Source organism: Botrytis byssoidea, assembly GCF_014898295.1.
Source record: "Botrytis byssoidea strain MUCL 94 chromosome Unknown BBYS_021, whole genome shotgun sequence".
Classification (NCBI taxonomy): domain Eukaryota; kingdom Fungi; phylum Ascomycota; class Leotiomycetes; order Helotiales; family Sclerotiniaceae; genus Botrytis; species Botrytis byssoidea.
In genome coordinates this window covers 699,457-711,467 of record NW_024065862.1, presented here as the reverse complement: position 1 = coordinate 711,467, position 12,011 = coordinate 699,457, and the positions used below count along the sequence as shown (strand labels likewise).

General features: G+C 39.8%; 3 protein-coding genes across 3 annotated transcripts; 2 read left to right on the top strand and 1 right to left on the bottom strand.

The window, feature by feature from the left end:
- The first annotated feature begins 1,621 nt into the window (after positions 1–1,621).
- On the top strand, positions 1,622–3,263 carry EAE97_009386 (uncharacterized protein). Its single transcript, XM_038879901.1, has 4 exons — positions 1,622–1,932; positions 2,007–2,184; positions 2,262–3,165; positions 3,230–3,263. The coding sequence occupies exons 1-3, from the start codon at positions 1,771–1,773 to the stop codon at positions 3,038–3,040; spliced, it is 1,119 nt and encodes a 372-aa protein (XP_038729457.1). The 5' UTR covers positions 1,622–1,770; the 3' UTR covers positions 3,041–3,165; positions 3,230–3,263.
- Positions 3,264–3,458: 195 nt separating this feature from the next.
- Positions 3,459–5,006, bottom strand: EAE97_009385 (uncharacterized protein; the record flags this gene model as incomplete). Its single annotated transcript, XM_038879900.1, has 1 exon — positions 3,459–5,006. One exon carries the CDS (start codon positions 5,004–5,006, stop codon positions 3,459–3,461), a length of 1,548 nt encoding a protein of 515 aa, XP_038729456.1.
- Positions 5,007–6,860: 1,854 nt separating this feature from the next.
- Positions 6,861–10,221, top strand: EAE97_009384 (uncharacterized protein; the record flags this gene model as incomplete). The annotated part of the gene is made up of 5 exons (XM_038879899.1): positions 6,861–7,229; positions 7,284–8,122; positions 8,150–9,073; positions 9,120–9,690; positions 9,749–10,221. Exons 1-5 carry the CDS (start codon positions 6,959–6,961, stop codon positions 10,219–10,221), a joined length of 3,078 nt encoding a protein of 1,025 aa, XP_038729455.1. The 5' UTR covers positions 6,861–6,958.
- Between the last annotated feature and the right edge of the window lie 1,790 nt (positions 10,222–12,011).

The following is a 12,011-nucleotide window of genomic DNA, read 5'->3' as shown; positions in this document are numbered from 1 at the left end:
TTATTAATTTATAGCTTTTATATCCATTCAATATTAACATTCGATATTTGCCCTTTTTTCGATTTTTAATATACTTATCAAAATATTTCAACTATTCTAAACCTATCTCATTATTCGTTTACTTATTAGATATAGATTTAATAGTTTATTCTATAGGAAGATTTGTTTTGATATATTAATTGAAGAGATAAACTTGTTCTTGAACTACTAGAAATGAGAGAATAGTTTCACCCTTTCCATTTTCATATATTATTGTTATAACCCATTTTCAATTGTTTAACTATACTGCCTTATTTTTGCTATTTCATTTAGTATTAATTACTATTATTATTATATATATAATGCTTATCATAAAGCCTGTTTTATCGAAATTATAGAAATCTCCATTCAAAATGCTATATTTCACTTATATATTTACAATTAATCAAAACTATTCTTCAAAAAGTTTAAAATCCTTATAAAAAGCTTTTTGAAAATTATAAACACAATTAAAATATATTTTTAATTCAATTCAATACTTTATAAATTAATATATCCAAAGTTTTTTAATATATTTTGTACCCCTTGATTTGAGAATATAATTTGTTATATCTTTTATATTCTTAAATTTAGATAAAAAATCTTTTGAATTTATATTGATTATATATTCAGAAATAATATTCTTTTCTAATTCTAAAAGATTATAAGATTTAAATTAACATTTGAAATAAGGAGTAAAACCTTTGATTCTATATTATAATATTATATTCAGAATATTATATATCTTCACAGCTTTTCGAATACTTATTTTTTTATTTTTCTGAATAGCTTTAATAGTAAGGAATATATGAGCTTCTTAATTATTCGAATTCATTATAGATTATTAATAAAACATATATTAAAAAAGAAGAGTATAAATTGAAATAAAAGTGATCTATTCATTGATATAATCCACTCACTAATAAACCACGTTATATTATTGAAGTATTCTTATCAAATGAATTGAGTTATAACGTGGTTTATCAGTGAGTGAGTCATATCAATGAACGGGTCATTTCGAAAACCATCTAAATCAAGCTTTTTAAAATATTAATATTTTAATAACTAATTATTATTTTCTTAAATAAAAGATTTTAAAAATAATTAAAATCTAGGTTTTTTATTAATCTAATTTTTATAAAATAATTTTATTATATTCTAAAAAGAAAAGGAAATTGTTACGATTTTCGTTACAAAAAATCTATTTTTATAATAACAGCTTTATAAATTCAAATTTCTTGAAACTAATAAGATTTTTAATATTCTTATATATTGAAATATTTTATATCAAATTTTCAGAAAATTATATCTATAAATAAAGAAAGTGTACGATTACATACAGACGAATTTTATATATAAAATAAGTGACCCATTCACTAATATGACCCACTCACTGATAAACCACGTTATATCAAAAACATAATTAAAAGCTTTTAAACTCTTAAGAAAATAAATGTCTCTTTGATCTCTAATTGGCTGAAAAAAATTTATTAGTAAGCTATAACACTACCACTATTAAGAAAATCAAGATATAATTCAGAATTCTAATTAAAAATGTTTTATCAATAAAGAGATTCTGAATATTGAGATAATCTTATATCTTTGATTTGCATTCGTATCAGCCATGGCTTGTTCATCAACAAAAATGAGGGAGGTGTTCCCCGCTAGTATTTCTTAGCGCAAGGCTGTCACCCCGCAAATTTCATCACAGCCTTCTTCACCCCCTCAACATTCAGTACTTCATTTCACTCCATGAATCGCCTTCGCCCACTTTGCAGGTTCACGAACTCTTTTCTAAAACCGCGATTAAACTCTGCAACATTCCTGAATATTCACAATCACAGATTCAACATGTCTACAGCTACCAATGGTGTCCTCGAAGCTGGGCAAGGAGATAAACCCCGTTATGTAGATGTACATTCTCCTGCCCAAGACTTCAGCATCTATTCGACCGCGGACACAATAGCTGATCAGTCTTTTCGCAGTAGATAGGTATAAATCTTACCGATCCCGTCTACTCTGGAATCTACTATGATACACAACGTCATCCAGCCGATCTGCCCTCTGTTATCTCACGAGCTCTTACTGCAGGGTGTCAGAAACTTATCGTTACCGGATCCGATTTAGAAGAGTCTAGAAAGGCTGTTGAACTATCTAAGGAATATTGTAAGGATCTTTAAAAAATCTAGAAATTTAGAAGAGGAAAATGGGAAGTAGCAAAAGCTAACAGCTAATTCTCATAGCCGGGGTACTCTTCGCAACCGTTGGCGTCCACCCCTGTTCCTGTCTCCAATTCACGAAAGCCCCTAATACTCCGGATAAATACCTTCAAGATCTCGAGTTGTTGGCATTGGAAGCAAAAAACACAAATCACTGCGTAGCATTTGGAGAGTTCGGCCTTGACTACGATCGTCTGACTCTATGCCCAAAAGATGTCCAGTTAGAATACTTTGAGAAGCAACTCGATATAGCGACTCGCCTGCATCTACCACTCTTTCTTCATTCACGTGCTGCTCATGAAGATTTTGTACGAATATTAAAGGCCAGATTAGAAGAGTTGCCAAAGAGAGGAGTGGTTCATAGTTTCACTGGAACAAAAGAGGAAATGGAGGAACTGGTTGCTTTAGGATTTGATATTGGGGTGAATGGTTGTTCGTTGAAAACAGAAGAGAACTTGGAAGTGGTGAAAGCAATACCTATGGAGAGACTTCAAATTGAGACTGACGGGCCTTGGTGTGAGATCAGACCTAGTCATGCAAGTTCGAAATGGTTGAAGGGGTTCGAGGAAGGGAAAAAAGGGGAAGGAATGAGCGAGGGCGAAAAGTCTATCGAGGGCGGGAAGGGTTGGAAGAGTGTGAAGAAGGAGAAATGGGTAGAGGGGGTAATGATTAAAGGTAGAAATGAACCTTGTATGATTGGTCGGGTAGCGTGGGTCGTTGCAGGAGTCAAAGGGGTGAGTGTGAAAGAATTGAGGGAGGCGGCATGGAAAAACAGCTGCAAGATGTTCGACTTAGGAGCGTGAGTAGCGTTTGTCTGTTTTGACCACAGATGTGCACGTTATTACATTAGATGGCTAGAATCTAGATCCAAATTCTGAATCATTTGACAGTTGGGTTAGGCTTCTGCGAATGAGACCTATGACATGAGGTGATTCTACGTCTTACTACAACAGCAAACAAATAGACATATTCACATACTAATAGATGAATAGGGTTGGTATCACAACATCCTTTGGGTTAGTCCCGCATTTGAAATTGTAAATCTTCTCATGATATAAGTCGGTCAATGCTGTACAAATCGTGCCAAAACATGTCGGTTCTTACAATGCCTTGATGGGAATAGGAAACCTCCAACTCCAGGTATCACGGCAAACCCAAACCTCCAAACACCAAAGTCCGAAACTTCCCAATATAATCACACATACTCATTACGAGTATCATTCAGACGCCAGTTCCCTTGAAACCCCTAACCCTTCCCCTCCTCACAACACCCAAAGTAACACCGTCTTCGCCAGTCATCCATCCTGGCATTTTCTCTCCATCCACTATTCCTGCTTCAACCAATTCTCGAATCCCCGCAAATACATGAGTTCCCTGGAATGTTATTCTGATATCTGGCTTCCACGCATCCCTCCCTCTTTCGTCCCTTTCTGCTTCATTTCTTCCCTCACTATCCTCTCTATTTAATCTATCAAACTCAGCTTCGATAGTACTTCTTCGCCCTTTGTTCTTCCCTCGTTGTCGCTCAGTGATTAGTTCATTTTCTGGTTCAGGTGTCATGGAAGCAAAAGAAGGAAAAGGGTCTTCGACACGAATATCGAGTCTCTCAATGCCCTTTCCGTCATTGGGTTTTGCAGAGTTTCTAAAACGAGCTTTTGCAACATTCTTTCGCCTCTTTGCTAATTCTGGCGCATCGTCTTCTCTGGGTCTTTTCATGTTTCTTGGTATTGCTTTCTCTTTGACAACGCTCTCCACTTGTTCCCCAGTCGGTGAGTCCTCTGTTGTTGGTAATATCGGATTCAATGGATTGTCCTTTTTATTTTCTCCTGCATAAAATTCCCATGCACCTCCTGCTGCGTTATGCCTTCCTCCTCCCCTTCTCTCGCACAACGCCTCCAAATTCTTCGTGGAAAATCCAGTACCCTCTAACTTGTACCTTTCTCCTGGCCTGCTAAATGCTTTAGGGATTCCATCTAGTGTCAGTTTCCGTAGACTCTTTGTGTCGGTTGCCCCATTGGCGCTCCCTGCTGTGGAAGTCAATGAAACATAAATATATGGCGAAGCATCTGGGAAAGCAATGTAAAATGTCTTGCTGGAGTCGAATGCCATGCTCGGTTTGTTAGAGCCCGATGAAAGCGCAAGTGATGTGTTATATGGCGAATCCAGTATATAGATTCTTAGAAGTAGTAAAGGTAAATTAGCATGACGATCGAGATTGTAATGAGCTTTTACATCTGGTAGCACCTCTTTTTGTAAATTCTGTAAGAATGTCGACGGATGGAATCGAGGTATTGCTGTATCTTTCTTTTCCTCCTTTGGAACTTCATGGTCGGGAGATGAAGATGACAACGGCACAATTTTGAGGGCAGTCCATTTCTGTGATGTAGGATGATCATAAAGATATTGCATATCTGCCATGGCTAATTGATATAGTGTGATCCCATGTCTCCAGTCTCCCTCCAGTATTCGATCAAGGACATCGCGCTTACTGCCTTTTTGTGTTATAAAGGAAGTATAGAGTTCGCTGAGAGAGTCAAGGGTAGCATGAGGTGGGTAGAGATCTTGCGCATAATCTGAGGCAGAATCCTCGGCTTCGAGAAGATATGGCGCGGTATTGATTTGATTACGTTCATCGAGCCAGTCGAGGGCTAGGGTGAGTAGGGAAGGTCGCGAAAGACGGGACAAAAGTTTGTGTACGGAGGGGTGCGTTGAAGGAACAAGCTGAGAGGGAGGAAGCGCAGAGGTAGTCGGTATAGATACTGCAGCCATGATTGATAGAAATAAGGTGGATACTAATAATCAAGCAACAGAAATCTCAGAATTGAACCATACCTTCATTATCGGTTTCGTTAATTCGCAGATATCTTTCTTGATGTGGCGTTTTGATATTGTGTGTCGCGTTGTGTGTCGCGAAATCATCGCGATCAGCTGATGTAGCGGAACTAGCACCGCACCCTAGTAGTCAATCATACCGACCCTCAACGTACGGAGTACAAAATGCATACAATTCAATGGCTTTTCCGCTTCGAACAAGCCAATATCTCCACTTATGATTAACATTGAATGTGCAATCATGAGCTAGCCACAATAAATGTCCTCAAAGCTGCTGGCATTTATGGGCTGAAATATCGTAAAGTTCACTAGTCTCAAGACTGCTAGGTAGCTCTAGAACAGTTATCGGAGAACCCAGAATGGGTTTTTAACGGCGTTCGAGGAAGTTGTCTCAAACGTCCTGTGAGAACAATGCACTACTTTTATCAAGTAATTTTGTCGAATTTGGTGACTAGCCCGACTTTTCCATCTCCATGTGTGTTGAGCCGGTAGACAGTATTTGGAACATCTTTTATCTGGATTCCAGGTACATCGTGAAGGACAAAATGATCCGAGCATGTGCAAAGCACTGGGTAGCAACACTTTTCACCAATTTTTCAACAAGGCGATTCCAGCTAATCTCATATCACACTCTCCCTCTAAGCGCAAGGGTTTCAAATAGTGTGTCTTGGCCATCTATTCTTATTTGGTAGCTCCAGAGTGCGAAGTCATTCGTGAACGGGGACTCCCAAATGGAGGCTGGTGTCATCTTTCAACCAGATATGGCAGCAACATACGGAAAGGAAATCACGCTATGTCTAATGGAAGTGGCCTAGCTGCACAGAATTTGTGCCCTCCATGGGTTCTTGGATCATTGCACTCCTCAGGACATTGCTCGGCGTTGGGTCTCTTTTCTTCTGTGAATTATATGTTGCCCTTCACACGAAATTCAGTGCCAAAATTATCAGATAAAATGAATCGGTGTATGAGTGCAACATCAGATGAATATCCCTCGGTTTCTAGCTGTACGAGTACATGTCGCATACCGGGCGGTCCGATCACACTGAATGAGAAAATCCAGATAAGAGCATGAATATAACACAATAAATCCCGTCACAAAACTAAGCTTCAACGTCTTTGTCGGACGAAAGTATTAAGCTCAACAGGGGGCGTCTCTTCAACACAATCCGTACAGATCATAGGTCAAATGCCTTTCTAAAAGGATCTTCAGCAGCTTCATGTTACCCCGCAATAATTAATACAGGGTTCGGTGAACCATCGTCTTCCCAACCTGTGCAGAGCTCCTTCTCTTTCGGACAACACGCTAGCGAGCTGCAGGCCATGCTGAGTCTCTCGTCACTGTCAATCTCCACGAAACTACCACAACATCAACCAAAGATCCTATTACCTTTTTCTATTTCTTGCTTATTTCTACACAAAGGCTATTCGGAGAACACAAGGATATAATATCAACTGTGTCGGGTCTATATAGATCTTCTTCGATAACTTTTACTCTCTTTCTCCTTATGACATCTACAGCTTTATTTTCAGAATCGAATATATTTAATATAAAGTTCACTTTTGAAGGCATGACTAGACTCTCTAATTCTCTTTAGCCTCTCGAAATCACTTCGTATCAACCTCTTGACGCTCTCTCGGACTTTGCAGATTTCTTTTTTCGTATCATTCCGTTCTTCTTCTACTCGATTGATCACTTTACTTTTTCTTCATTTCACATCAATATCCATCGCAAAATTTTCTCATATTGATAGTTGTTCTTGAACTTAAAGAAATCATCATTCCACAATTCGGTCTCGAATTTTGCTGGACAAACATCCATTTAGTTCGATCTAGTCTAGATTATCCGCATCAAAATTAGCCAGCTCCATACATCTATAAGCCCACTAAACATGGCTTCAAAGGGTGAAGCAGATGCTGAGAAAGCAACCAATCCCAAAGAAGGACAAATTAAAACCGAAACGATTGATAATTTTGCTCCTCAGATGAATGAAGGACGAGAAGCCGGCGTAAGTCCTAGTGTTATCCAGCCAACCACCGATGCTGTGACTAGAAAGGAGAAGGCGGTTAAGGCCAGTCTCCTCTTCTTGAACAAAGCTGAGAGTATCGTGGCTTCGCACACAATCATGTTCCCCGAGTTCAAACATTGGCAAGACCAACTCAGTATGTTGTCACACATGAGTATCATGAAGCCCAACTAACACTTTACTCTTGTAGAACAAATTCTTGATAGCATAGAAAGTCCTCGTGTACTTGTCGGGGTGTTGGGGTATACTGGGAGTGGAAAATCGTCCCTAATCAATGCTCTCATTGATGAAGAGATGGTGGTGCCACCCAATGCCATGCGTGCTTCCACGTCCGTGGTGACTGAAATCTCATGGAACGATTCAGAAGACCCGGAAAGAGCCTTCCGCGCTGAGATAGAGTTCATAAGTGAAAAGGAATGGAAAGCAGAGATGGATATCCTACTAGATGATTTAAAGAATGCCACTAAAGGAGAGGATGTGTCAATTAATACCGGCAGCGAGGCAAGCACGGCATTCGCAAAGATATCTGCGGTTTGGCCTGGAGTCACTCTAGACAAATTGAGAGGAATGACATCAGAGGAACTCTTTCATGAGATAGAAGGGGTTTCCAATTATTTGGATTGTAACTTGGATATCTCAGATAGTAAAGCTAAGTCATTCTCACAACAGATAAATTCTTATATCGACTCAAACAACAAGCAAGCTTCGTCGAAAGGAATATCCTACTGGCCTTTGGTACGTTGCGTTCGTATCTACACGAAAGCCAAGATATTGAGACATGGTCTCGTTCTGGTTGACCTGCCTGGCCTCGGAGATTCGAATACCGGGAGGACACAGGTCGCAGAGAGGTATGTGGAAAATCTCACATGTGTATGGGTTGTAGCCGATATAGTCCGCGCAATCGACGACCAGATTGCAAAGGATCTAATGGGCAAATCCTTCCGGAGACAATTACTCATGGATGGAAAATACGACGACAAGTACGTTACATTTATTATGACAAAGACCGACATGATCAACACTGATGAAGTCATTGAATCGCTTTAACTTCGAGAGCATGACTTGAAAGAGATTCTACTCCAAGAAGAAGAAACTTTGAAGCAGATCCATGATTGCCAAGAAGCGCTCGATCAAAAAGCTCTTAAAGTCAAGAGCATCAATAAAGCTTTAAAAACAATCATTAAGATTCACAAGTCTTCCACAAGTGACACGGCCATTCTGCGAAAACGCAAGCATACAGAAAACGACACGACCGATTTATTGCCAGATAATGAGGAGCAATCGTCTGCTGACTTAGAAACTCCAGAAAGAGAAATATTGGAAAGGAAGAACCTCGTGAAGAGAAGAGCTCGCTGTGTCAAATCTGTGAGAGCTTTGGAGAAAAGACTTGCTGAAATGAATCGCACCCTCAAGTTGATCAGAAAAGACATCCAAGCTGCGTGTACCCAGGCTCGAAATCGTTACACACAGGAGCATCTCAAAATAGATTTCGAAAACGGGCTTCGAGACTTAAAGCAGGATATTTTTCATGACATCACTGACAAGCACCAATCTGGGAATGAAGACGAAGAGGAGAAGAAAGAATCGGTTCATCATCGTGAGTCCTTCAATAAAACACCTCCCGGTGATCTTCTGATGTTGACAAGGGATTGCCATACAGAGGAACCTGTTAATCAGTTAAATGTTTTCTGTGTGTCTTCGAAGGGGTACCAGAAGCTTGCGGGTCGGTTCAAGCGCGATCGGATTCCGGAAGGCTTTGCGTCAGTAGATGATACTTTCATTCCAGATCTACAAGAATACGCAGCAGCTTCTACCTTGACGGCGCGAACAAAGATAGCCGATACTTTCCTGAACGATTTCAATCTCTTGAGATTGAGTGTCAAGTCATGGGCTGAAAATGGCTCCCCCAATTCATTGTCTTCCTCGCAGAAGCACAAGCTCCAAGCTATGCTGGAACAACAGCTAGCAATTCTCAACAAGGTATGGGCTCTTTCCAGTGTCATTTCCAATATCTAATTTCATCTAGTCTTTTGGCTGCGCCTTCGAGACTACAACGTTCCGCATTCGCGAGATCATAAATACAGATATCCTCCCAACTTTGAAAGATTGCATCGAAACTTCCACGATAAAGGCCAGGCAGACTTGTACAGACCTCACAGAGTCGGACACATCTTTTCAGACCTGGAAAGCAATTTGCCGCAGGCAGGGTAAGTTTAACAACAAAAAAAAGGTAAACTATGACTGGAATGGCATTTTCTTGGAACCATTCTTGGAATGTCTCGCCAACCCTTGGGATCGGGTTTTCAATGTTCAAATGCGGCACATCCATGATGAATATTCTAGAACTGTTGTCACAGCTATCAACACGTTCTCGACTGACATAAAACCGCTTCTCCACGATATATCAGAGGCTTCTGCATCAAATCTGCCTGTTGAGATTCTAGCCAAAATTCCTTATTTAGAGCGTAGAACAACAACTAAAATATCCGCGTCCATGGATTTTACCCAAAATCAAGCGCAAGAAATTCATCGATTGATTGAACCATTAATCCAACAGCACATGCGTCCTGCATATTATTCGTGTAGTCTAGAATCAAGTGAGTATTGCGATTTACTTAACAATGACATGATTTCTGACACATACATTTTTTCCAGATACAGGAGCCCTTGCTCGCATGAAAGAGCATCTTTTAAAACACATCAGAATGAATAACGAAAACATGTACAAGGAGGCATCTAAGTTGCTTAAGAAGAGATTGAATAAGATGACAAGAACTCTCGAGGGTTTGTTGTCAAAAAGTCATACTGACACGTCGAAGTACCTCCGAAAGGAAATTGAAGACATGATCATGGTGGCGGTTGGAGAGGATGATGAAGCTAGGGAGAAAGTCAGCCGAGTCAGAAATACTTTGTGTAATGATTTGATACTGGAGCTGAGTACTTTGGAATTGGCATGGGTTAGGAGTGCTTCTGAACCAGTGGAGAATCCTATGTCTCTCAACACTGATGGAAAGGTAGAAGATGACAGTGGTGAAGATGGCGAGGGCGATGACTTTACTTATGATTCTGATTGCAGTGACGGTGGTGAAGGTGCGGAGAGTACTAGCGACGAAGTGGAGGATTCTTGATTCAAGATCGTGATCTTGCCATCGGGATTGTGCGCCATCTGAGTTGGGCCATTAGGGAGATGAATACGTTTGTTTACAAGTTTCTTTCTCGCATCTTATCGGCAGTTCTTTATATTTCACAAGCCTCAGAATCCATATTTGACATTTATGGCGTTGATTTTATCTTCATAATTATTTTTCATTGAGGAAATCTTTTGTTGGACAACGGGAATAAGGTCTTACGCGGAGACAAGGAGATAGGCCCATCAAGCCGAGTTATTCATTGCCTACTTCTATATTTTTAAATTTTAGCAATAATGAATTTGAATGTCTTTTACAACCTGATGAGTCATCTAGGCTTTGGACGACAAGATGTATAGAAGTTACCAACATGAATTTTGACCAAAATAGATCTCATCACCACCCGCCTCTAGATTTTCCAGAAATTGATTGTTCTAGACCCACCATACGGATACCTCCGGAGCTTTAGCCACAGCCACTCAGACCTCTTTACATGAAGATGTTAACCTTTCTGAGCTTGAGAGCGTCTGAAATGACAGCGCCGCTTAATAGTGAATAGAATGCATTTGGGCCAAAAATTCTACTTCCGAGGCCAAAATTAAAAATACTAATCAAAGCAGCGACTTCCTATTCTCTCGGTGTAATGGAGTCCGCATGATATTCTTTAGCACCGGTATACGAGTAGGAATACGAGAGATCATGTAATTGGATGGGGATATCTTGGGAATGTCCATAAAAGCTCCGATTCTTTCAAACCCCGAGGATATTTTGAGGCATCAACACATGTAGGTTTATTGTAGCCTGTAGGGGTAGGAGAAAGAGGCGAGAAAGGCTCGACCAACAATAAAGAGAGGCTCGAGGGATTTCAAAGAAACAATCAACCTATAATGGACTCGTCATGCTCAATGGCGGAAAGACGGAATGAAAGAAAACTTGATCTTGTGAAGTGTTGTGAATGAAATGACAAAAGAATCGGAATCAATTACTTTATCCAATCACTGATCAAACACTTTGTTCTCTAATCCGTGAAGAGGAGAGAAAGAGCAAGAGGAGGTGAATAGACTGGGACGGAGTACCTACCGGTAGGTAGAATAGTAATCACGCCTTATGTAGTACCAATACAACAAGAAAGAGAGAGATACATCGACGCCCCAAATTTCGCACCTTCAACTTACTTTACTTGTATTGAGTCTGGAAAATATTTCCCATAACAGAAGTCGATTGATCTGAAAGCAAATAATACCTAAACATACATTCTCTCTTTACATACCTCATAAAACCCTATCTTCTGGCTGAATAATAGCAGCAGCTCTTTTATTACTCTTTACTCTTTACTCTTTACTCTTTACTCTTTACTCTTTGAAATTTGTCATCAATCGATCAATCTAGAGTGGGGCAATCCTCAAGCCAGACTACTTTTCGTAGAGTCCTGGTGGTCTAAACATCTCGAAAACCCACCAAAACCCACAATCCACGATCCACAATCCGTAATCACTCCGGAATTTATCTCTTCCACTTTAACAACTCGACAACTCAATCCCCAACCTTCAATCCTCAATTCTTCTCCCCAGATCATACTAACCGAAGGGATTTATCATACATTTTGTTTTCAAGGAAATCACATCCACCATCATTCACATCGATTCCTCGAATCCGCGGACCTACGAGACAATCAATTCAATCTAGTCCCTTTTTTCCATCAAAAATTCGGGCGCAATTCGGAGAACAAAGAAAAGAATTCGAATAACTTTTTCATCCCCTCCCACCTTCCAACCCTTCCAAAAACTCCC

Coding starts and splice junctions, on each gene's coding strand:
- EAE97_009386 (XM_038879901.1), top strand. CDS start 1,771: ATGAATCGCCTTCGCCCACTTTGCAGGTTCACGAACTCTTTTCTAAAA. Junction 1,933..2,006: donor ATAAACCCCGTTATGTAGAT/GTACATTCTCCT, acceptor TTTTCGCAGTAG/ATAGGTATAAATCTTACCGA. Junction 2,185..2,261: donor TGAACTATCTAAGGAATATT/GTAAGGATCTTT, acceptor TAATTCTCATAG/CCGGGGTACTCTTCGCAACC.